The sequence below is a fragment of the Crotalus tigris genome, unplaced genomic scaffold (assembly GCF_016545835.1).
Source record: "Crotalus tigris isolate CLP2741 ecotype Arizona unplaced genomic scaffold, ASM1654583v1 scf7180000017551.9496454, whole genome shotgun sequence".
Lineage (NCBI taxonomy): Eukaryota > Metazoa > Chordata > Lepidosauria > Squamata > Viperidae > Crotalus > Crotalus tigris.
Genome location: NW_024096469.1, coordinates 8,748,206 through 8,773,523, shown reverse-complemented (window position 1 = coordinate 8,773,523; position 25,318 = coordinate 8,748,206). Strand labels below are relative to the sequence as shown.

The 25,318-nt window shown below is 45.5% G+C and overlaps 2 protein-coding genes across 9 annotated transcripts in view; one reads left to right on the top strand and one right to left on the bottom strand.

The window, feature by feature from the left end:
- Positions 1 to 549: 549 nt before the first annotated feature.
- On the bottom strand, positions 550 to 7,650 carry LOC120309368. Of its 3 annotated transcripts, none has more exons than XM_039346538.1 (2): positions 7,522 to 7,650; positions 550 to 6,297 (listed from the first exon to the last, which is right to left on the bottom strand). In XM_039346538.1, exon 2 carries the CDS (start codon positions 2,822 to 2,824, stop codon positions 1,622 to 1,624), a length of 1,203 nt encoding a protein of 400 aa, XP_039202472.1. In that variant the 5' UTR covers positions 2,825 to 6,297; positions 7,522 to 7,650; the 3' UTR covers positions 550 to 1,621. The 3 variants fall into 3 exon arrangements, with proteins under 3 accessions (XP_039202472.1, XP_039202463.1, XP_039202479.1); XM_039346529.1 differs by lacking the exon at positions 7,522 to 7,650 and having other exon boundaries at positions 550 to 4,858; positions 6,147 to 7,222; XM_039346545.1 differs by lacking the exon at positions 7,522 to 7,650 and adding an exon at positions 6,942 to 7,222.
- A 289-nt stretch (positions 7,651 to 7,939) lies between these two features.
- The window catches only part of BAHCC1 (BAH domain and coiled-coil containing 1), a 127,322-nt gene continuing 109,943 nt past the window's right edge, over positions 7,940 to 25,318 (top strand). For 3 of the 6 annotated variants that reach the window (XM_039346488.1, XM_039346481.1, XM_039346472.1), the window contains exon 1: positions 24,460 to 24,697. The gene's annotated coding sequence lies outside the window, so the exon portion shown is untranslated. Of the gene's footprint in view, positions 8,108 to 8,744; positions 9,039 to 24,458; positions 24,698 to 25,318 lie in introns of those variants that run through there. The other 3 variants (XM_039346497.1, XM_039346506.1, XM_039346514.1) reach the window with 3 other exon arrangements.

Below are 25,318 nucleotides of genomic sequence, written 5' to 3'. Positions count from 1 at the left end.
AAAACCTACAATAACAAGTGCCCAACCCAGACCTGACTGACTTCTAAAAGGGAGGGCGTGGATTCTTCATCATCATGCTGAGAAAAGGCGTTCAGGTAAGCCAACGCTCCTTCTCCAGCATGATGACTGAAGAATCCACCAATGGGACATACCAAAACTTCCGGAGTTCCTAAGGGTGGGAGTCAGTTGGGGCCAGACCCCCAGATGGTGTGATTACTTGTTGTAAAATACGCCTACCAAAAGCGGCCTCAGCCGACACAAATTTGTCTAGACGGTAATGTCTAATGAAAGATGATGGCGAGGACCAAGTCGCCGCCCTGCAAATGTCCTCAATGGACGCCTGGGTTGCCCACGCCACAGTTGTGGCAGCACTGCGGGTGGAGTGAGTGGTCACATGAGGAGGAACAGGCAAGGCAAGTGAGACGTAGGCGCTTGCGATACAGGCCCTGATCCACCTACCTATGGTGGAAGCTGACACTTTTTGACCCATTGAAGAAGGCTGAAAGGACACAAACAGGGTTTCAGATTTACGAAAAGGCGCCGTGCACATGATATAACGTCGTAAGGCTCTCCTTACATCAAGGGTGTGCCATTGCCATTCCAATTCATGTGATGGAGGAGGACAGAAATCTGGAAGAATGACCTCTTGTGCTTTATGGAATACTATATTTATTTTTGGAATAAATGAAGGGTCTAGCCGGAGAACCACCCTGTTCTCATGAAACATGCACAGATCCTTCCTGACCGACAAGGCAGCCAATTCCGAAATGTGCCTAGACGAAGTAATTGCAATCAGGAAGGAGACTTTGAGTGACAAGTGTCGTAAGGAACACGTTTTAAGTGGTTCAAAGGGAGGTGAGGTTAGTGCCTGAAGAACCGGAAGCAAGTTCCAAGAAGGATATCTATGAACCACAGGGGGTCTACTATTAGTGACTCCCTTGAGGAACGACCGTATGGCAGGGTGCCTTCATAAGGACTCTGAGGAGTCCCACAAGAGCACAGAGAAAAGTGCCACTAACTGTCTGCGGATAGTGTTGGGCACCAACCCCTTTTTGATGCCCTCCATCAAATATTCTAGTACCCTAGGAATGGTTACCTGTCACAGACTCACAGAAGTCTGCCGCCAATGGGGGGAGTCCCCTCTGAGTCACTTGGAGAGATGGAAGGGGCGACCCCCTCTGCCACGAAAGGACTGTTTGTTTTGGGGTTGGTACCGGGTTCTGTCCCTATAGCTTGCCCTGTCAAAGAAGCGCTCAATCTTAGGGGTTGGGGGTCGGTATGATTGTGAAGACTCCGTTGCGGTCCCAGTCTGAAAGGACTGCCGGCGACTGTAAGGGAGGAAGTGTCTGTTAGTTCTCCTTGCCAAATGAGAAATAACCTTTTGTTTTTGTTTGTTTTCAATGAGATATGGTGTTAGGGCCTCCCCAAATAATTTGCCACCCGTGAAGGGGGCAGTGGCCGCATGCCACTTATGTTTGCTCTCAGCCCTCCAGTTTTTGAGCCATAGAAGCCTAGCAACTACGCTGGAAGCCATTGCTCGGGCTGAGTGCTTGGCCGAATATAGGGAGACATCCGCCATATACTCGGATGTGGCTATTAGCTTAGTTAAATCCTGATGGATTCAGATCTCTTCCAACGGAATCCTGTCCTGCAACTGACGAAGCCAGGTAATCGAAATCCTGGCAAAGAAAGAAGTGGCAGTTGCCGCCTTTGCAGCCCATGCAGATGCCAAATGGACCTTACGTAAGGCCATCTCAGATTTTTTATCTTCCGCCTTAAGGGCGTCCAAGACATCTGTCGGGAGACTGGCAGTCAAAAAAAGTGGAGCTAGTGACTCATCTACTTTTGGTACCTCCAATAAATCTGCCAAATTCTTAGCCACATCCACTATCTTGTGCTCAGCCGTTCCCTGGGTCGGTTGAGTAGCCGGTGACTCCCACTGCCCCTGAATATTTTTGAGGAATAATAGGGGACAGAGAATTTGTAGGTGTTCGTCTACAGGCACGGCAAACAGGGGATTAGCGTCCTGATCAGAGGAAGGCTGAGGGGTTGGAACCGGATTGGAGGAAAGCTTGCCCGCTGCACAGGCTCTGTGCAGCAATGAAGGAAACAGCGAAGCATTGAAGAGCTCCGTCATGGGCTGAGATTCATGAGTAGGTTCCTCACAATCCGACCAACCGTCCCTATCTCCCTCATAATCCAAAACATTTGAAGAGTCAGATTCAGGAGAATGGGATGGGGAGACCATACCTGACCAATCCAGTGGAGGTCGTGCGAAGGTGGTCGGTGCAGAAGAAGGCCCTGGAATGGGAGAAGCCTCCTGTTGACCTGCAGACGCCATGGCTTGGAACACAGCCTGTAATATCCACACTTGGAGGTGGTCAGAGAAGGACTGCTCTAGCGGAGGCCGTAACCCCACAGCAGATGGTGTGATAGCAGCGATGGGTGCTGTTGACGGGCCAGGCAAATCAAGGTCCTCCCCAAACAGAGGTGGTCCTCCCTGACCAAAGGTCTGAGTCGAGACCTGCTGAAGCACATTCTCAGGTGACCAAGCTCTCGATGTGGATGGTAGGGGCGCTCCCATGTCAGGTGGTGTAGAGTTTGACAGTGTATGATCTCTTTCAGCAGACATGTGTTGGGCCCGGGAGAATTGCTTCTCCGGGGCTCTGTGTGTACGGTCAGCCTGCTTACCGCTTGCCTTGCTAGTCTTCCTGCCGTACTTCGATTTGGCTTTGGCCTTACCTCCAGGCACCTCGGGTGCCAGCTCAATTTGGATGGGGTTGTTGTCAATGTCCAAAGGTTGTGACTCAGTGGTTTCTGCCATATCAGTCGAGATGCAACCCAGAGGTGACTCTGGGACTGACTCGTTCTGCAAGGACGTCAGGAGCCCCCTTGAAGAGGGACTGACTTCACATGGATTAGCGTGAGTCGGCCCACTGGCTAACCTGAACTCACGCTTGGCACAGAAGCGCTCGTCACCCGGCAAAGGACCTGAGATCAAGTTGGTGACGAAATCACATGTGTCCCACAATAGTGGCAATGGTCAGGATCTTGAAGCAACCACTAGATGCAGAGAGGCAGATATAGGCAATATGGCAAGCAGGGCCTGAAGGACCGTTGCTTCTGCTGATTCCACACTCTTGTTGATAATAGATTTCCTCAATAGGAATGATAATTTCTGAAACACTTAAGCTCAAGGACAAAGTTAATGCAAATGATGCAAAGGTATATGCAAAATCTATGTAATTATACCAGTGAAACTATGTAGAACAAAAATATAACTGCAGCAAGTTGTTTAACAATCACAAAGTGGCATCCTGGCCAGCGTGTGAATGGGCGTTTCCCTGTGGGAATATGCCTTAAAAATGGCGGACGCCCTGAGCTCCGTGAGGAAGGAAGGAGGGGAGGAGGAGGAGAAGAAGAATTGAGGCTCTTAAAATAGTCAAAGCGTACCCAAAAGGTAAGGAAGCAAGTTTCTAGGCTTTTCTGTAATGAAGAGATCAGTTTGGGAAATCGTGCCTAACAGCTGTTAGACACAAAAACAGATCGCCGCTGTAAACAAGGCTTCCTCTTCTCCAGCGTCAGCCAGAGGGCAAACAAAAAGGCCGGACAAAATTCCCCCTGTTGCTTGCTCTAATCAAGCCAAACAGCTGTGCTTCGGCTGAAAAGAACTTCGGCAAAGCTGTGCTCCACGGATTCAAAATGGCGGCTGCTATAGGAATCCCTGACCGGACCCGGTCAGAGAAGAAGCCATGAGGCTTCAAAATGGCAGCCACCAGCCAGAAACATGTGCTCTTGCTAGGGGAGTGTGAATATTCAATCCTCCCCTCACTACAATGAAGGGAAACTCCTCCCGCTTCTATTAGGTAAAGTTTTGGGATAGTTCAGCAAACTGCTGAATTCAGGGAAGGGAAACCACTCCCCCCAGTCCTGGAGAGGAGTGCTACACTAGCCCTGAAGGGAAGGGGAAAGGGATTCAGATTTTCTAGAGAGGTAATAATCTCCACTAATTTTTTCCAAATCTCAAAAAAGGATCCACCAATGGAATAATAATATCTAGTCTGACCTGCTCCAAACGACTGAGAGTCAAGTTATCACGTCCTCATGGGCGAAAGACCAAGATGAAACTGGGAGGTCCCAGATAATGAGGAGGCGTAACAACTTGACAACTTGGTCTGATTGGGCAGGAGGACTGAAATAATAACCCATTGGTGGATTCTTCAGTCATCATGCTGGAGAAAAACCCATTTCCCCCTTTTCTTCCTCCTCATGCTCCTCTTGCCATGGGGTAGGAAAAGCAGGGGGAGGTAAGTGGGGTAGAATGGCTTATTTGATGTTATTCCCAACTTGCATGGAACAATCTCCATAGGCTGGAGATTTAACTGAAGAAGACCCATGGATCTTCTGCTCCCCAAAACTGGTACTACAGGCAGTGTTTCACACAAACACACATCCCTATTTCTGTTGTGGACAGAACCCCTATTCTGCTTCATTGCCAAGGCCAAGTTAGGGTTGGAAGTGCAGTAGTAAATGTTTATAACGGCAGCCTTTCCTGCCACCCTGTGCAGCTTGGGAAATAGCTCTTTAACACTGCCATGTTGAAGGTCCTAGGTAAGTATGTAGTCCTGCACATGGGGAAACTTTTTTAGGAACAGTTCCTTTTTAAACCAATGAAGCTGTCTCTAGATAGCCAAAGGCCATTGAGGGAAAATACTGAAAAAATAAAGGAATGCAACAATCACCTACAGAGAGTTCCAAATAAAATCAATACAGTCAGCGTACCAAAATTAATTACATACTTGCTTGCATCAATGCAGGGGTTTCAGAATCTGCTTGGACTTCAGTGGAGGAAGGATAGCTGAAGAGAGATCATTTGAATGCCGTTATACTGGCTCTCCTTCTTTTGTCCTTTATTCTAAGCATATCCTCTAGACTGAGGACACTTCAAAAGTAATTAAAAAAACAACAACACCCTGCTCCACATCTTGCACAAGTACAATTACTTACTGGAAAAAATGATATTGCTTTAATGACTCAGTTCATTAATACTATTCTTAAAGCAGCCACATCTTTTCCCAGGCTCTCACACAAGCCTAAACAAAATCTTTTATTAAAAACAGAGGGATTGTGCTCACATGAGGCCTGCAGAACTTTTTTTAGATTTGCAGAGCCCTATTATCCCCAAAGTTTGATCAAACATGGTAGATAAATGTAAGCCAGCTACTTTGAGGATATTGATTGTTGCCAGGCCCAATCAGGGCAAAATTCCACATCTGATGTAACAGGCTAAGCTAACAAATCAGGAAAGCATCTAAAGACTGAACCCACCTTCCTAAGCACTTGGTAATGGAATGTTAAAGGCACTAACTAGGTTCACCAGGTTATGCTATTGTATGGAAAGAATTCAGTGGAGGAGGCCTTTCAAGAAAGGAAAGATAAACCTTGTCTACTCAGGCTTCTCAGCAGGTAACCAACTAACCACAGGCTTTGTGTAGGGGGCTTCTCCCATAAGAATAAATAGTTCTTTGTCTAGGCATGAAAAGAAGTGAGAAGGTTAAAAGGGATAGAGAACTATCAATCTTTTTTTCAAGCAGGAGCACAGTCTAAGAAATTAAGCAAATACAGATTGGGTTTACATTTTCTGCTAAACCATATTATAGCTAGTTTTGACTTAAGGTATTGTAGTTGGAAAGTCACAGTATATTACTTAGCAAAAGAGCAGGCAATTTGAAGCCCCTAGCTACATGCCCCCTTGAACCTTGGGTGCACTCCTTGAGACCTCCAGAATGTGACAGAAGAGGGAAATGATCAAACAGATGACTAGATAGCAATCTGAGGAGCTGTTTTGAATTTTCAATCAAATCAAATTTAGTTGTCATGTTTCCACCCACTCCTTTTTGGAATGTGGCCTTCAGCCCTCCATTCAAAGGCCCAATCAATCCCTTAGCAAAAAATGAATAACTTGGTTTAATATGTCATATGAAGCTTGCCAGTGGTGCTCTTTGCCACAAAAGATGGTTAAAGTATGGTTTAGCACCGTGTATAAACCAAGTCAGAATTTTTAACACTATGCATCTGGAGCAGCAAGTTATCCAAATAGGAACCCCAACTTTTTAAATGATGTTCCTCGTTGAGAGTCTTCTTACCCTGTACAATATGAAGGGTCCTTTCTGTAATTCTCTTCTGCAACTAGGCACAATTCAGACATGGTGAAGTGCAGCTGCCAATAGTGGTTTTTGGCCATTGCAGTCCAATCCATGTATGTAGGGAATCATCTGTGAATTCCATAGCTGTTGTCTAGATTGGAAAGTTGCAAAACATCATGGAAGAACGAACCACAAACCATTTCTGTCTTGTGTGCCAGAAGACAGCCCGGACATGTTTTTGAAATTGCCAGGAACTGAGTTTAATTGAAACTCTTTCCCTTTAGTTGTGGAGGCTTCCCTACCACTTGTAGCATTGTATCTTTATGATGGGACTTTTCTAGTGAAAAGAACAGACATATGTCATGACATTATAACAAAGGTCTAGTGGTTAAGGTGCCAGGCTAGAAACCTGGAGACTGTGAGTTCTAATCCCATTTTAGGCACAAGGCCATGTAGCTGACCTTGGGGCAGTCACTTTCTCTCTGCCCCAGGAACAAAGCAATGGTCGCTTCTGAAGAAGATCTAGCCCAGAAAACTGCAGGCAGTTTTGGAGAATCGGATATGATTGAATGGAAGAAAAAAAATGTATCATATACGGGTTTTTCAAAGGCAAAGAAAGTATTGGTCACCTCTTCCACACGAAAACATTGTGTGGAAAAGAGAAGCTTAGGAGACTAATACAAAGCATAAGGCAAGAGTGTTATGAGTCAGCTTTTTTCAACCCAGTGCCATCTAAATATGTCAGGACTATGTTTCCCATAAGCCAGCATGTTTATTGCTATCCTCCAAACATACCTGGGGGCCCCCCGTTGGGGAAGGTTGCCCTTAATATACAGTATAATGCAAGGGAAAGATCTGTTACCGAACTATTTCTTTCCTTCAGCAAGCGCGCGAGCGCGTGTGCGCGCGCGCGCGTGTTGAGAATGAGGGAGATGAAAGGCAGATCTAAAAGAGGCCAGGATTGTGACGCTACACGCGCTCCCCTGCCGGTTGTCCCCCCCACTCCACCCTCGTGAGGTCAGTGACCTCCCAAGCTTAAACAGAAAGAAGGGGAGGGGGGAGGGGAGGGAAGACCCGGGAGCTCCTTTGAAAAATGCAAACTCAGCGAGAAGGCCAGATCCATCTCGGTGGCTATTATGTCTGAGGTGCGGGAAGAGCAGCGGAGTTGTAAACTTGTTCCAGACAAGGACGCTGAGATTGGGAAAAGGGGGGTGGAGGAGGGGGTGGAGAAGAGCCTGAGGGGGAAGAAAGAGAGACACGCACACCTAAAAAAAAAAAAACAAAACCCAAAAGTTGAAAGTAAATAGCAAAGCTCTGGACAGTGTCCTTCTCCCTCCCGGCGTGCCCACCTCCCCCGCTGTCGTAGGTGGTTTACATTGCGGGCTAGCGAGCGAGGCAATGGAGAGGAGCCGGCGGCCGGAGCGGCAGACCGGAGGGCTTCTGCATCGGAAGGCTGCGGCGGCAGCGGCGCGGCAGTAGACCCGGGCTGGGAGCAAGCCCCGCGCGGGCGGCCCCACTTTGGGGAAGTGGCCCGAGCACTGCGAATCTCGGTTTCCTCCTCTGGTTTGGAACGCGGAGGAGCCGGGATTTCCTCCCCTCCCCCGCGCCGTTCGCAGCTGCAACAGGGACGTTACTTTGTCTCGATTCCAAGAGATCCTGCCAGGACTCCCCGCCCGCCCCCCCACTTCCCCCTCTTGCTGTGCCGGGCGTGCGGGTTGGACGCCGAGGGAGCTCCTCTCTTCAAAGGCGGCGGAATGCAGCCGGGCTGAAAATGCAGCCCCCCGACTGCCTGCTTTGCCCGGGAAGGCTTCCTTTTCCTTTCGGCTCCCCCCAAAGCGTGGCCTAGCCGCGGACACCCGGGCTTTTCGCTTTGGGAAAGCGGGCGACCCCGACGCCCCTTCCCCTATCTCTTGCCCGGGAAGAAAATGCAACTCCGTACTAAAAAGCGCGAGCCCAACCGGGTAAGTCCTCAGAGCCTCCGCTGGCCTCGACCCGAGGGAGGGCGGGGGGGGGGAAAGAAAGAGAATATTGGAACTCGGGTGATCCCCATCTCAGCTAGCCCAACGCTCGCCTCTGTTGTGTAGTGGAGGGATCGCGAACGGGCGAGGAAGAAATGCCGGGGATTGGGGTCGGGAGGAAGCCTCAACTATCCCGCTCCCCTTCTCGCCCCCAAGAGCGAGAGAAAAGCCTTTCTCCCCATCCCCGGCAGCACCCCGCCTTTCCCTCTGCAAACAAGGGGGTGGGGTGGGGGGCAAGGCAGGCTGGCAGCATCGGCGTGGAAGAAGTGGGAAGAAGAGATTAGATTTCGCTTCTCTCTCATCAATTTTCTGTTTAATGTCACTGGGCTCCATTGTGGGAGAGAGAGAGGCACGTCATCCGGCCATAAATTTGTGATTATAGAGCCTCCAGCTCCGTCTTGGTGCCCTAATTGAATGGATTTACTCCACATGGGCAGGTAGGGGGACCTTGAAGCTGGAGCAAAATACTACCGACCAAAGACGAAATTCATAATAGCGGCAGAGCCGGGGCCATCGTCGTAAAACCAGATTCTCAAACACCCCGGCGGCCGGGGGAGGGAGGGAGAGGAGGAGGGATGGGGGAACTGGGATCTCGGCACACACATGCAAAAGCCGTCCTCAATTTCCGCTTTCCAGAGGCAGAGAAGGCCAAGGGAAGCTCCGGGAAAGGGGAGCCGAAGGGAAGAAAAGCCAATTTCTAATGTAGTAGGCGCGCGCGTGTACTTCTCTCACCCATATCCTAAGACGGCGTTTTTTTCACCCATGGCTCGGGTTGGGTGCCCTGACTTTTTTGCCGTGAGGTCGGTTTTTCTTTTGGATTGTTTGGTGTCTGTGGCGTGTTAAACGGAACGTTGACCCAGGAAAGCAGCGACCTGTAAGTAATTTTGCGGCGCCCGTGCCTGTTGTTTGCATGCGTGAATTGTTCTTCTTCCTCTTTTTCTTTTGGCGTGTTGTCTTTCTTGATATTCCTTTTTATTAGGAGGCGCCATTTGCGCCGATTTAGTTCTGAAGTGGGAAAAATGTCGCCTTTTCCTTCCACCCCACATTGCAGGCTGTTTTGTTACAGCAAGTCCATTCCTAGGGCGATTTTTGCATTTATCTCTTTTCCTGTAACTTAAGGTTCTTGCACTTTATCGTTGAAAACCCACATCATTAGCTAAATTCCTCTTTCCAAGCAAAAAATGTTTTATAAAGAAAACAAAAACAAAAGAATAATATAGTACTATCACAGTTTGTTTTGTATTTATTCCAAGATCCCATTTTGACTTTAATACTATCCTGAAAATGTACTACCTGAAGAAAACTAAATTTATTTCTTTTAAGTAATACCACTGTACTTAAAGAGAAGGAAGAATCCACGTACTAATTCTTTCCTTTTTAAGCAATTTTAAAAGAAGTTATGAAACTTCATAGATCTTTTCCTACTGGATATCATCTCATTTGTAAATATATTCAATATTTGGTGGCTGAAAATTTACCCACATTTTTGCAGGCTTCCATCAAATCAAAGTCCTTTGCAAATAATTAAGCATTACCCTTTTTTTTTCAATTCTGAAATAAAAAAACTTCAGACTGCTGGATAGAGCATTGGATTTTTTTTAAAATTGAATTACAAATTTAAGAGTCCATGTTTTTCTACTTTTCAAAGCTTCTTATCCTGGAAATCTCAAATTGCTCTAATAAAATTTGACACAACCTACTTGCTTTCTGAAAAAATCATAAAAATTGCAGCTCAAATGCAAAAGAATTTGCCACACTGCAACTTACAGAAAAGATATTTAAAAATGGCCTTTGCATCAAACAAGAAGTCATCCACAGCTGCATTTTTCTTTCTATAATTCAAATTGTCCGCTTAAGCTACCTGCAAAAATCTTTTCAAACCCATTTGCCAGTTTACTAGAATCACAAAAAACAAATGGCTAACTCTCATCTGCTTAATTTAAATATCGCTACTTCGTTTTCCACTAGAAAGAAGAGCAATTGGCAATGTACAGTTGTGAATTTTGATTACTCATGAGTGAATGCATTTACTTCTGTGTAAGTGGGCAGTTTTACACGTAAGTCATAGCACATTGATCCTGGTTTAAGCCTTATTTTAGACAGTAAGTCTTGTTTTTGAATAAACATGCATTAAGACTGCCCTATGAAAATACAAAATATACAAAGAAAATTTATTTTAAAAGGAGAGAGTCGTTCTCTTTTTAATGAACCTGATATATAGATGCGATTAAAAAAACATTGTTTCTTGCTCCCCATCCCTCCTCCCTTCTGTGAAATCAAACTATCTCCGGACCCTGCCGCTCGAGTTTCTGTCGATATCTTTTGCAAACTCGGTACAGAAAGTATATTTGTGCTAGTAAAGAGATGGATTTATTTAACGTTTTTTAATTAAAGGCATTGACTTTCCGTTAACAAAAAGAGGTAGTAGCGAAAGAGCAAGCCTGGCTCGTCTCGAGCTTTAGGTGCGGCCGGAAGAGAAAAGCATCTCGCCCAGAGTCCCTTAGAGCAACCCGCTGGTCCGTCTTTCGCGGACCGCTCCTGCCCTTTGGGGAGACCCCCGGATCTCTAGGTCGGTCTCATGATCCGAAGGCCGCCCTCCCTCCTTTCTTATTCTGCCTCTTTATGGCCCGCGCGGCAGCCCAGCGCTCCCGAGCGCCTTGATCGCCCGGGTGCCTTAAACCAGGGCGCCGAGAATATTGGGGAACCCAGGAAGGGTCTCTCTTGCCTGCTGCTCTTCCTCTGGGGGGGGGGGGCTCCATTTCGCCGCCTTTTCCCCAAGAAACCGTGACAAGGGCTTCGTCTCCTCCTTCCCCCTCCCTCCCATGCTTTGATAACAATGTGGTCCTCAAGGGCGATCAGGAGATCGTTCTCCGGTTTTTGGTTCTTTTTCTTTTTTTCAAAATGGGGAAAAGGCCTGCCGATGGATGGGTGGGTGGGTGTGGGAAGGGATCCCTCTCCGCTTGAGACGGACGGCCCTTCCCATTCAGGAAGGCGGCGCTGGGTAAGTTCCCCCCCGGCAGGCCTGCCCGCTCTGGCTCCTCTTCTCCCCGACCTACCCGCGGACCTTTTGCTCCTTGAACGCCTCGAGCCCGAAAAGCTGAAGAGAAAAGGCGGGTTCCCTTCCCGGAGGAGATTAAGCGGATAAAGGAGGGCGTGGAGCGGACCGGGAAGAAGGCAAGGAAGATGGCTGGCGGAGAACGTGCTCCGGATCCGCTGCAAGCGACTTCCTCTCCGGCTTGTGAGGGGCTCTGCCGCTCCGGGAGTTCAGGCGGACTTCCTCTGCCGCCTTTGCGTCAAGGGGAAACGAGGCAGCGGGCTTCTTTTGCTTCGGGCCGGTCCAACGGAGGCGCCCGTTTGGTTTAAGTGCTGGGTCAAAGGCCCGAGCGGCACCCGGAGGGGGTTTCTGGCGGGGCGTGGGAAAGAAAGAGAGAGAGGCTTCCACCTCGCGTGGAGCGGGAGTCGCAGTCGGCGGGGTTGGTTCTTCGACCGCAGGAACTCCCTCGCGAAGACAGGCGGGGATTTGTTTTGTCTGTAGAGGCCAAAGCGAAAGCACAAAAGCCAGCCTTGGAACTGACGAATTTCCCTGCCTTTTCGTGCTCTTTCTGAGTCCGGCGAGAGCAGGGATTCTTTTTTTTTTTTTCCCGCCCCTTTGCCACAGGAAACTCAAAAAAGCTTTTTGGGGGGGCGCAAAGGGAGGAAAGTTCGTAAGAAACTTAAATCAAAAAGGAGCCTTCTATTCCTAAAGGATCAAATTTTGCCTTTCTTCTTTCCCTGATTCTTATACTCCCCTTGCTACGGCTTCTTCCTCCACGTTTCATTACTGTAGAGTTCTTCAAACGGAGGATGTAAAACGTAGTTTCTGTTCTGTATCTATGAGGAGAGAGAAGAATTTTTTTAAAAAAATCATAATCGCTCTCTGTCCTAAGCATTGGATGGAACCTGGCTCTCTTGGGTTAATTACAGGCAATATTTCATTCATTTATTACCTGAGGTTTAAAAGAGGGAGGGGGCCAAGGCGGATATTATGGATAACTTTCCTCCTCCCTCGGGGTTGGGAGGGAAAAGGGGGTAGAGAATAGGGAAAAGTCATTTGCAAAACCTGGTCTTGATCTTTTTGAAGTAGAGAAACGTGCAAAATTAAAAATCCCCTCCCCTCACTGAGATTTACATGATGCAGTGTAATGGCTAGAATAACAATGGTGTACGAATGGTGGTGTATGAATGGCGAGTCAGAGAACTAGACCAACATTTCATTAGCAGGAGGGGAAGATGCACGATGTGGCAAAGCCCTCAGAAATGTCTCTCTTTCCACTGAATTCTGGATCTTTAGAGAAAGAATATAAGAAAAGCTTAGAACTTTGAGAAGCGGTAATGTGTTCCACCAGGGCTGCATTCTATGAACTTTTTGCCTTTCACCAGCAATTGGTTGCAAAACCTTCAGGCCTTTTCCCATTTTGGGGGCCTGAAGTTAAGCCAGCTAAAAGTTGCTTGGGTTGAAAAGGTTGGGGGGGGGGGGAAGCAAAAAGCAGAGATATGTTGTCAGAAGTAGTAGTCTGGTCCAAACTCTTGGCCAGCTTCTTCCTGTTTCCTCTGGGCCCTGAGTGACGGATCCTCCTTTATGGGCCCCTCATAAGAGATAATCTCTCCAAAGTGGAGCTGAGTCTACATATTTCCCAACTCTGCCATTTAAGCAGAGTGGGGTGGGGGAAAAGAGACGGGACATTCTGTCCTGGGGTCTCCTTTCCTTGAGTCTTATCCTATTAGAACCTGTTAGAACTCATTTGTTAACCTTGTTCCTTAGCAAGCCCAGCCAGGAACAGAGAGTGGGGTCCAAACAAGGAATAAGATTGACCAGTCCTTTACAGAGCAGTGGGTGAGGGCCATCTCCAGGAACTTCACCTACCACATCTTCTTCCACTTGGTTGGTGACTTTGGACTCTGGAAAAAGATGGAGGTGAAAAAAAAAAAAGGATGCCCTTTTGCAAAGGGATGGAGAGTTCTAGGAAGCTTAAAAGTTTGTTCCATTCCTTTGTGGTCTGGGACTTTGGTTGAGGGACTGCTGGACTGGAAGGATTTGGAAAAGTTCCGGATCCTCCACAAAACCAGAAGTGGTGGAGATTTTGCCTGCTACACAGAAGCAAAGCAGCTGGGCTGGGGAAGTGGTTGTCTTGCCATAACTCTCCCCCCTTCCCCCCTCTCTTTCACACACACACACACACACACACACACACAAAGCACACAGTTTCACCTCTGGGCCTTCACTTTACACAACAATAAAAGTAGTTAAGCACCAACAGCCACCTTCTTCCCCTCCCCCTCCCCCTCCCCAGTTAATCCCAAAGGGAACAAGGCAGAGGGAGAAAAAGGCTGGTTACCCTTCCCAGCAGCACCTCCTGAAATCAAGTATTTCTCCCTCCCTTAGTTTTTCCCTTGCACAAACACCCAAATTTCCCCACGTATTTTTACACTTATTTCACATTTCGATCTCTCTGTGTGTGTGCAAGCACTCACATATGCTGCACATTTGCCTCTATGCTTCTCTCCCCCCACCCCATTACCCAAACTAGCTCACCCCCAATTCAGCCAAAGAGGCTTTAATGATCGCTTTAAAAGTTCCGTTTTGTAAATCCGCTCCGATTGGATATGTGCTGCCATGGCTATTATCTAAGTTATGCCTTTCTACCCAGCTGCGCACACACATCCTGGCACTAATTATGTGTTTATCAAAACAGGCACCCTTTTGACATGTCACAACATGTTTGTGGGAAAAGGGCCTCTCATTCATTCACACACACACACCACACACACATTTATCCCCCTACACATGTACACACACACACCATACCCTGTTCCTAAATCTTGTTTGGATTATGTTGTCTCTTGGCTATAAAGAGGATGGTGGATGACGAGCGTGATGAGTATGAACATTTCTATATTTGCAGGTGAGGAGCCCAGAGAAAAGTTTGTGTGTGTGTCTGTGTGTGAATATCTATTTCATTGGCAGTACACCTCATGAAAAGGTTCAGGGGTTCTCTATTGTTCCCCAAAATTCTGAGAAAGGGAGCTTATTTCACCTCTGAAAATGATGTTCATAATTTCCTTCGAATAATGGTTGCTCCAAATACTAGTCTACTTCCAATTTGCAGAAAAAGTCCAGGCCTGGAATAAAAATGTTCTTCATCCAGTCCCCAGAATGGAAAGAAAGAGTGAAAGAGATTTGGCTAGGCCTGGCACCATTTATTAAGCTTGCTTTAATTTAACCCAGATGGGCTAGTTTCTTGATAACCTCACACAACAAACACATTCAATTATACTTTCAGTGTGTGAACACACTGGGATATATTTAACTACAAATTACAATTCTGCTTTTAACAGGGCTTTAACTAAAGGTTTAGGGGATTGAAAGCTCTTGGATACTTTTAAAAAATATTGTTTTGGGGGAGAAAGGCTGGGCCAGAGAAATGTACACTAGATCCACTGGTTACATCTCACCCCATCAAGTGTATGTGCGTGCGTGTGCTGCATGTGTGCACTAGTGTGTGTGAAAGTCTGAGTATAATTAATAAACTCTGCTAGGTTTGTGACTAATAAATGCGCACGTTTCAAGGGAAAAAATCACAGTGGAAATTGTAATGAGGACTGGTGGCATAAACATATGTTCATAAGATATGTGCAAAACAAATCCTTGGTAATTATCAGTGGTCATTGTCTGAATAAAAACCCCTTTTTTGCGGAAAATCACTCTTTGTTGTATAAAATGTGTAGTAAAACTCTTTGCAATATTGGCTTGTCAGCATAAACTTTTATGTTTAGATTTCTATGATTAACAAATTTGTCAGTTACTCTTTGTACATAATCTGGGCGAGTATTCCCTTCCCTGATCAGGACAAAAAGCATCTTGCTTCCTCCTAAATACCTTTCTGCAAAAAAACACAAAAAGATAAATGCATCTGTCTTGGGAGATGGAGAAATAAGAATTTAACCAATTAAATATCTTGATTGGGTTGGATTGGTAGAAAAAAATGGTTCTCACATCTTTCCTCTTCCTTTATTACTTTGATTGGACTGTCCAGATCAAGGTACACAAAAATTTGCTTTAAACATCTCTTTGTTGCTGCTAAGACTTCCATCGTGTACCAGCTAACTTTTTCAGATTTCATCCTGGAATATAATTGTAGTAAGGTTGATCACGCACAATTATTATTATTTTATTACTAATTATAAAATTCCTATTATAGAATTTAGAGGAATTCTAAAAAGGTTTTCATTCTCTGCTTGCGTTGATACTGGACTTGGGAAACGTGGAGAAAAAGCCACTGGGAACAGAAGCCTCTTGAACGGTTCTTGGCTCTTGCCGCTTTCCTTTGAGGGAATAATAGGGTGGAAACAAGATTAAACAAAATGATCTATCCTGTTGGCATCCCACGTGGAGGTCAGTTTGGAATGCCAGAGAAATAATGTTTTTCAGGCAATAAAAAAAACCTGCAGCCCTTCTTTGCAAGATGAAGATGATGATGATAAGAGTAGTAGTGTATAATAAGATGATCGTAGTAATGACAATTGAACAATTTAGACTACAGGAGGAGATCAAGGGAGGAGAACCCACGCTTTTAATTTAACCTCCCTTTGCTGAAAGTTGGTGGAACTTCAATAAACATAAAAAGAAAAGTCAGGAATCAAAAGAATTGGCTCCTGACTACATGGTTTGGGTATTTATTCTGTGGAAGTTAGTAAGCGGACTTTTTGAGGGAAGGGGGAGGAACTAGGATAAGAAAGAACAGTCAGCAGCTCCACTTTCTGTCTTGGTTTGCACAAGAGGAAATTCCCCAAAGGAGACCTGGCCAGTTAACAGTCTCCCTGGAAAATTGGATGAGGAGCTGAAGCGACCCTTAATGGCGGGTGAAGGGTGTTCCGGGGCTGCAGGAGGAAAGAGAAAGATTTCCTGAACTGGTGCAGTCAGTAAAAAGGTGCTTGTCTGAAGCTAAAGGTGTTTTGTTAGAAAAACCGTCCCCACCCTGTCCTAAAGGGGAGTTTTATCTTTTTAACCGCAACAGCAGCATTAGAGTTTTTCTTGCTCTCGGGGAGCTCACAAAGCGTCCCTTAACTTGAAGTCCCAACCCCCCTCCCCCTTTTTTTTTCTCCTCCCGGAAAAAAAAAGAGCGGCAGTTTTCGGCCCGTGGAACGAAGCAAGGAAGAAGAAGCCTGGACTTTCACGCCGGGGAAGGCCGATCACCTTTAGGCCCAATGGCGTGTGAGGCGACCTCTCCGATCCCCTAGACTAGAGCCCTTTCCGGGTAAAGCCCGCCAAGGTCCTGTTACAAAACAAAACAGAAAGCACCCTTGCCGAGGTCTGCGAGGAAAGTGGGTCAAGCTCTGCGGGGTTCAAAGCCTGGCGAAGCTTATTGCTACGCCGTGGGAAGAGCGGTTCTCTTCGTTCTCCTTTCCTCTGCTCCGCTCCCTCCCTCCCACCCTCCAGCTTCGCTCCCGTTCGAAGCAATTTGGATCGAAGTGGATCTGGCTAAAATGGGGCCGGGGGAGGGGAAGGAGAGATGTTTTCCCTTCTTTTCCCACCTTTTGTATCGGCCAGGAGTTGTCTGTCCAGTAGTCGTCGGAAACAGGACGTGTTTGCACGGCCGCTGTTGGCAGCAAAGACGTAGCACGTGCTCGGTTCCCTTCCCCCTTTAGGAAAAGTATCGGGCGTGCGGCGTGGGGGGGGGCAGGGGATCGCGAGGTCGTCCCTTGCTTTAACCGACTTCTTGTTGCTTGATGGAACGAGGAAAGCAGACTAGATCTGGCCTGATCTCAGCCGGACTCGGCAACTGCCTGGAGGCATGGCCGCAAGCCTGCACTTCTTTCGCTATAACGCAAAGCTCCCCTAGGTACAGGCACGTGTAAATTTAGACTAGGACCAGCCAGAACACAGTTCGCTTTGGACATTTCTCCCGAGTATGGACTGAATGGATTTCCCCCTCCTGGCCACTTCCTCCCAATTTCCAGGGAACGTTGTATGTGCTACAAGAATGAAGAGTAACTCTTCCAAGCCAAGAAATTGTTTCTAATTTGCTCCTTGACCAAACAGCACATGGAACAATGAACCCGACCCAAACGATTGTATTAAGCGAGGCGTCCAATATACAATTACCCAAATGTAAAGATTTGCGTTTCCTAGCCCTTATTAGGCAATTATTTAGCGTGCTGTGTTAATCCATAATTTTATTTAACATGGGGGGGGAGGAAACTCCCGCCCTGGCTGCTGCTGCCTCTTCCCCCCCCCCTCTCGCGCTCTTTCTCTCTCTTTCTCTCTCTCTCTCACACACACACACCATTTTTCCAGATGGAAGAATATTAAATTGCAATATTTTAACACACTTCCCTAGAGTGTGAAGGTTAGCTGAGGTCTGAGAATTTAAAATGATTGCATATTCATTTAGACATGAAAAGAATGTTTCCATGTTGGCTACTTTGAGCAAAATTAAGAAGAGATTCTGTTATTTTCTTCCAGGCCACCTTGCTTAAAAGCTGGAGTTGAGGTGAATCTAATTCCCTGTACTTTTAGTTACAACATGGAAGGTATAAATTGGTCACTGAGTAAATATTTACCAAAATAGGAAAATATAGCTTGAACTTAATCCTGAATAATGTGGAAAGTGAATACCCTTACAAAGAGGGCAGGCAAATTCCTGTTCCCAAAGAACATCCACTAGAATTGTTGCTAGCCAGGGGACAAATCCAACGCAGTTACATATTATCATTTTAAATTGTAGGTTGAGGATGAAATGGCCAGATACTCCAGGGCGCTGATGGAGTTTGGAAGCCTGCAATCATTCCTTGGGGGGGGGGGGAACATGGTTTGCTGACCAAACCCGAATCTTGCAAATAGGTGTTGCCTAGATTCAAACAGAACTGAAAGGCAGCTTGCGTCGCCTTTGCCTTTCAGGGAATGTGCTTCACACGACTCCATAACCCATTCCATTCCATTTCCAGAGTGTTGTTTTAATAGGCTGCCTGTTATGGCTGAAAACAGTGGTTTAGCAGAGCCTTTTCTTTAGCCAGTTCTAGTCTAGTTCCCCCTAGAATCCAAGCACTTTCTAAAAGACAGACGGGATTTTGCTGACTGAGCCTTGATTCTAGCAAGAAGGGCTGGGGGGGGGGGAGATGGAGAGCTTGGCTTTTCAATCTAGCCGTAGGAGGTGAATCAAATCTTCTTGATCTTTATCCTCTGAGGTAAGCAAAGTTCAGACTAGCACTAGGAATTGAGGCCTGAGACAGACTAAACTGCAAGCCAAACTTATGCAAGCCTTACTTCTGAGTAAGCACCCACTGACCAAATGAAAACTGATTCCTGCAGCGCGGTAGGAGGACAGAGCAAGAAGAGCCCCCCAAGAAGAGCCCAGACCAGCTTTTGTGACCTAGAATCCAGGACTCTCAGTGCTTTTCCCTGAACCCGTATATTTTTAACTTCCCCCATCTGCCCGTTAAACACTGCAAACCCCTAAACAAGCATGGCTTAAGGGGTGTGTGTGAACAAATCATTTGTGCACACACATACACATATACACACACCGGAAGGTAGAGTTGAATCAGGAGATGAATGCGACTCTAAATATTTATTTCCAACTGCATTATCTTCTGCCTCTTACAGAGCAAGCCATAGAGATACTGATGCTCTGCTTCAGTTAAATTAAAAACATTTGTTACCCACGGACAGATTTTAAAAAATAGTGGAAAGGGAAAAGATCTAACCTTTGCTGACAATGTCTCTGGGCCTATCAAAAAGCTTGATGGAGTTTCCCTGCCTGCCTCCCTCCCTCCGGGTGGTACCATTCACTTCAGGAATACAAAACGATTGCCTTAAAAAAAAAAAAAAAAAAAAAAGGAAGGAAGGAAGAAACCTCCCCATCACCAGTTTTGTGTAAGTGAGCAGGCAGAATATGAATTACTGGTAATTTGCCAACAGACCCTTGGTTTATAAAACCACTCCTGTCTAAAATTATTTGTTTTAACAACTGGCGGAAGAAAAGAAAGAAAGAAAGAAAGAAAGGAAGGAAGGAAGGAAGGAAGGAAGGAAGGAAGAAAAAAAGAAAGAAGGAAAGAAAGAAAGGAAAGAAAGAAATAACATTTTAACAAAAAAAAAAAAACAGGACTGCAGAACCAAAAGAAGTTGATATTCAAAATATAGGACATAATCAATAGCCATGGAATTTAAAGTCTGCTTTCATTTTTTTTAATGTGAAGAATAAATTGAGGAATGGGATTTTTAATCTTCATTTTTTTAAAAAAAGGAAATATCCAAAGATATTTTTTAATCCAAAATTTAAAAGGGTTAAGCTAATTTATTTATACATTAAACCAACCCAAGGCCAGTTCCCCCCATTTCCTTTATCTTCAGCTGCGTTCATCTGCCCCAAGGTCCACCTCTGCCTTACTTGGCTATGCTTTGTTTCTCTCTTTTTCTCTCCCCTACTCCTATTTCTTAATTTGGGACCTTGCCATTTGTTTTTAATTTTCAAACAAAATAATACTTAATTCCCTAGTCCAATAATAATTAGACTGAATATAGTCATCTTAAAATCAAAATAAAAGCAAGCTTTCAAACAGTCTTGAGATTTTGCCATTCTGGGCTTAAACCAGTGATAATATGCAGCACTGAGGTCCTTCGCCCTAGGCTGAGAGATGGAAAAGAGACTGTCAATCACTGGACGCTTCAGTGACCAGGGACAATCCCCTTTGCTGGACCAGCCTTCTTCAAGAGCAATCAGTCACTTTGCATTAATTACCCTTCCATCCATTTGCCACTGCAGGGCAACTGCTGCTTTTGCAGAGACCTGGTGCACTCACAACCAAACACCACCTGAAAGAACAAACACCCCCTAAACCATTTCTCTCCTGGCCCTAACCTACAACAAAATAAATCTGGAACTACCCTTGTTCCTGCACCTCAACTTTCACCTGTCTCCCTCTGCACTTTGAAACAAACAAACAAACAAAATGATAATAAACACACACCTCAAACAGTGGAGGAAATCCTCTCCTGGAACAGTGGTCCTGCTGAAAGTTTACCAAGAGGAGCAGTTCTGTGCACTAGGCCCAGAAATCTATCCTTTTCAAAGCTAAAGGTTTGGCTTTTGTGAATGTGCCTGAACAGTATTTGATCCTACAGCCTTTATATGGAGAAAACCCACTGAAGGCGATAGGATTTGTTGTTTCACCATCACAGGGAAATTGCCACTTTTACAAACATGGCTACATCTGCCTGGAAGAAGGTTACCTAGATTTCAAAGCACCTTAGACTTAATTTTGACTTCTTACGATTGTGGTCCTAAACCTAACTAAAACAAGTGACTTCTTCTGGAGTGACATTGGCACTACAGTTTTGCTATGCTGGGAAGGGATTCCTGGCCAGTCAGCATTTATTTCTTGGTAAATAGGATGGGGATCTTGCTGTTGTGTAGCTTTCCAAGATTACAAATAAATAATTTAATAATCCCTATTAAATAAATAAAAATAAATAAATCCAGACCAAAGTAGCCAGCCTTACTTACCCCAGGGAAATATATTTATGATCAAGAGGGTCACCCTTGTTCACGTGTTGCAATTTGTGTCTATAATGTCTGAACAGAGCTAATTTTCTTCCATTGCAAAAGACAGAGTACCCTGAGGTGGTATTTCTTCTTTTGCATGGGAAAGACATGGAACTGCAAGTCTTCCTTAAGTCTTTTTAAGACTCCAAACCTGGAAACCAGCAAGGATTTCTCGTACCAAGGCCCACTCTGCCTTGCAGACACATCACACTGGCTTGTCCTAGTGGGGCCAATGTAAGGAAACTGAAGGGCTCTCTGTCCAGGGAAATGGCGGTGAGGTCAGTGTGAGAGACTGGTTTGACTAGGAAGCCATTGCCCATCTGAGCGAGAAATTTCTCGCTGCCGAGTGAGAAATTTAAGGGGGAGCAGAAAGACAATCCAGTGATGGAAATGCAGTGCATATTAAAGGAACATTTTAAGTCAGCAGGACCAGATGAAAACTCCCGATCCCTGTTCTTCTTTTGGGTTTGTAATTTGAGAATTTAGGACCTAGGATCATTTAGGCAGACAAGTTCTGTCTCACCATTGCTTCTATCCCCCAGAAGAATCTGCATGAATCGAAAGTTGCTTCACAGTTTTTTTTAGATCCTGTCCCAATGTGGGGATGTAATCCAGGCATTACAGCTTTTTTTGGGGGGGTAAGGCCCATTCTGCCTTGCAGACAGATCCAACTGAATCCCTTCTGACCCCTTCCCACGCCTACCAGCCGATGTTCTGGCGGTGAGCCTAGATAAACAGCAAGATCGTCTGCAGGTTGAAGTCTTTCGGAGGCCACCGCACGCCTACACAGACACACAGCTTTATCGTTCTCTCCTGTATGTATTATGCATATATATGTCCGTGCGTGCATGCGTGTGTGTGTGTCAGATTTGCTGCTGCAAGTGTAGTCTTTTTCCCCATTTTAATTTCAGCCTGCAGAAGGACCTTTTTCTCTTTCAAATCTCTGCTTTGAACCTGTAGGTCTTTTGATAGGGCCTTGTGTTCCCCACAGAATGGATGAGTTGAAAAGTGCCTTTGCTTTCAGTTCTTCCCTCTCTCGGCTTTCACTTTTTATGAGACCAATTCAACAGCCTCAACTCCCATTTCAAGGAAATACTCCCTCCCTCATCTTTCCCTCTGGCCACAAATAGGGTTCCTTTCAGAATTATATACTCCCCTGCCTACTTTTTTAAAATTCAGTTTTTATGTGCTTGTAATTTCTTTTTTGGAATATATATTTATTAACAGAAAGTCTATGTTTCTCGGTCTCCATGTAAATTTTATATCTAAAATATCTGGAAAGTAACCGGGCCTAGCATGTTTGGGGTTTCATCTTGTTTGAACCCTCTGTCTGGCTTGTGGACAAGACTGCAAACTGTAGATGCTTATATGCATCTAAGTTACTTACAATAATTGATCCATTAACAATGTGTTATAAAGAGCAGCAATAGTGTTAATAACCAAAAACTCTCACCATCACTTCGAAGATGCTGATCCAAACTGAGTATTTTATCAGCACATAGTGGGTTGGGACATTGGAATAATTTTTTCCCCTCTGGATATTCAATGGGTGCATGGTTTCAGTAAACCCATCATCGTCATCATGCAAGTTTTCTCTCCTCTAACTGAGGCATTGACATAAGCACAGAGTATACACACACATATTCACTCGCTGCTTTTTAATTTAATTCACCCCTCCGGTTAATGAATAGCTCCATTGTAATCTAATATCTCTTACAGGTTATTTTGATTTATTCTGCATTTTTAAATCAATTAGGCTCCTTTTTAATTTTTTTTTAAATAATCGTAATCACGAGTATGGGGGGGGGGGGCTGGAGAGAATTCTGAGCCTTCGAGCCGCTGCCATGGCATTGTGTGGGCGCGCGCGCGCGCACACACACACACACACACACACACACACGTCCTTCAACCTCGTTCGATCAATGGAACTGACATTTCTCCCGGTTAGCTTCGCTATAGATTCCGCCTGTGCCAAAGCGGGAGGTTCTCCCGGAGGCGTAGAGTTTTGCACACTCAAGATGGATCCAGTTTGCTCCTCTGTCTGAAATTTGTGAAGCTCTGGACCGAGGTTACACATATCGGGGAATATGAAATCGACTTTTCCGTAGCGTCGTGTTCCATCCAGACTGAGAAGGCAGCTTGGTCGGCTTGCGGCTTCCTCGGCATTCTCTTGCAGCCTTCCCTTCCTTGTCCCATTTAACAGCGAGACATTTCCTAGCTTTTCTCCCCATCCTTCGTGGCTGCACCACCGAGAATCCTCCCGCTGATCAGTTCGCCCCTCCCCCCATCCCTCCGGTGACCGATGCACCAAACCTGCTTGAATGAATGGCTTTACTTTCAAAATCGCTAATGGGGACTCAGTCCGTTTCCCCTTTTCTTTACTCCTTTTGATCCTCTCCACTCTTTGACCTTCTTTTGGCTCAAGGGACGGTGGGCTCTGCCTCGGGGAATGGGGGGAGTGCATTGAGTGTGTGCGCGCGCTGGAAACAGTCCCCAGCTTATCTCCTTTCATCAAATCAGCCCCGGGCCCCCTGCAAACCGCGGGGCCAGTAATTGCTTTTTTCAGGCAGCCCAGTGCGGACTGGCGAGCAGCCAATCAGCGCCTTGTTTACACTGGGTGATGGACAGCGGGCTGGGAGACTGCCAACCAATCAAGGCGTCTCCTGGAAGTGGGGAAGGAAAGACTGAAAGGGGTGGGAGAGAAACTAATGCCTCTGCGGTTAACCTCTCAATTGCCGGTACAAAGTCGTTTGAAGGCTTTATGTAGTGTGGTTTCTGCATTAAAATAGGCCTTGGGAGTGATGGTATCATATAGGTAGGAAATGTGTATATGACTGACCTATTTACAAGAAAAGTGGCAATTTACCGAGACAGCATATCTTGGTGCAAACGGCGGGGATAGAGGTGAGCAGGGAGTCTTAATGGAAATGTGAAGCGTGGGAGACAAAAAGGAAAAGGAAAGAACAACCGGATTACAAACAAATCTCCAGTTTTGATAAACCACAAAAGGGTTGTGCACGTGTTTGTGAGCAAGAACCTAGCAAAGGGACTTTCCTGAGTTTGCAAAATGCGGGCAAAGTGATTCTCCTATTCGAATTGTTTAAAGACAAATCCACAGGCGGTGAAGACGCAATGAACTATAAGAGCATACTTAGGACCTAAATCATTCTAAATCTCTTGGTATTTCGTTTGTCAAGTAACTCTTAAAAGCTGCCGGAGGGCAGGCAACGCAGTCTCTGACGTCCTGATCTGTACAGTGCTGTGATTTCCCAGTTTTGCAGTTGTAGCGCATCGTCCAATTTATCAAAGCAAAAGGAGTACCAAAAAGTATCCCTCGCTACCCAGCTGATTGGCGTGAGTGCCTGCCTACGAGCTGAAGCAGCTTTCTGGTGGGACTCCCTAGCTTCCCATTCTGCAAAGCTTTTCTCTCTCTCGCTCTCTCTCTATTTTTCTCTTTCTCTCTCCCCCCCCTTCTCCCTCTCGCTTCGCATTGCTACGCATTTCCATTCAGCTAAGCAAAGGGAAGCTGCGCGAGGGGAGCTGCGCAACTGTAGGGACTTGAATTAGGCGCCATTGGATTGAGTAGTAGTCCTGCTGTTCTCTGATTGGCAGTTCCCTGGCCCCACGCCAACCTATTGGGAAGCCTGTTTACGCAGAGAGAGTGGCACGAGCTTATTACCGTGGAGGACAAGGCGTCCAATCAGCGAGCGTGCTCACCCTGAGTGAGTGGCACGAGCTTATTAGTATGCAGGGAGAGTTGCTTGTAGGACTGAGATGCGAGGCTGGAGAAGCTGAAGCTCGCGACAGGGTCTTTTTTCCTTTCTGCAAGGAGCAGTGCATTTACAGTGCAACAGTCAGCACAGTGCAAATACCAATAGGAATACAACAAAATCCCACTCACTGATTTAATTGTATTGCGTTCCCTCTGTGCAAAGGAACACCCCTCCCTCCAGTAAGTAACTAAAATTTATTTAGCATTTTGAACGTTCATGATTTGTTGATAAATTATGATTTATTGTTAATATGGATACCTTCACAATGGTCAGTTCTTTTATATATATATATATATATATATATATATATATATATATATATATATATAAAATAAAGCAATGCAAATACCTGGCGATTGAAAAATGTAACAATTGTATCCATTCCTCAACAAAATTGAACCTTTTTTTTTTAAACAAAAAAATAACCCTTCCTTTGGGAAAGGAAATGTATATTGTTTCTAACGAAATGCAAACTTATGAGATATATCCATACTGGTGTGTTTTTTTTAAATGGTTTCTATTTTCTGGAAATTTTGTGCACTGCTCCGTGTAGTGCTAACAACATTATGATTTTTCCCATATTTTTTACCTGAAATTCTAATCAGTTTGTCCGCTCTTTTTTAAAAATGGAACTGTAAATGGTTGCTTTGCAAGGAAAACAAATGGGCATTGTGGCAAATAGGCATTGTGGCAAAAGGAATTCATATAAATTTGTAGCCTCCATTTTTCTTTAAAATGAATCATAATAGAAGTTCTTTGTGAATTTGATTCCTTCCTGCTGCATGTTCAAGATTATCTGC

Bases quoted from the DNA above. Each gene is read 5' to 3' on its own strand.
- LOC120309368 (XM_039346538.1), bottom strand. From the start codon at position 2,824: ATGGCAGAAACCACTGAGTCACAACCTTTGGACATTGACAACAACCCC.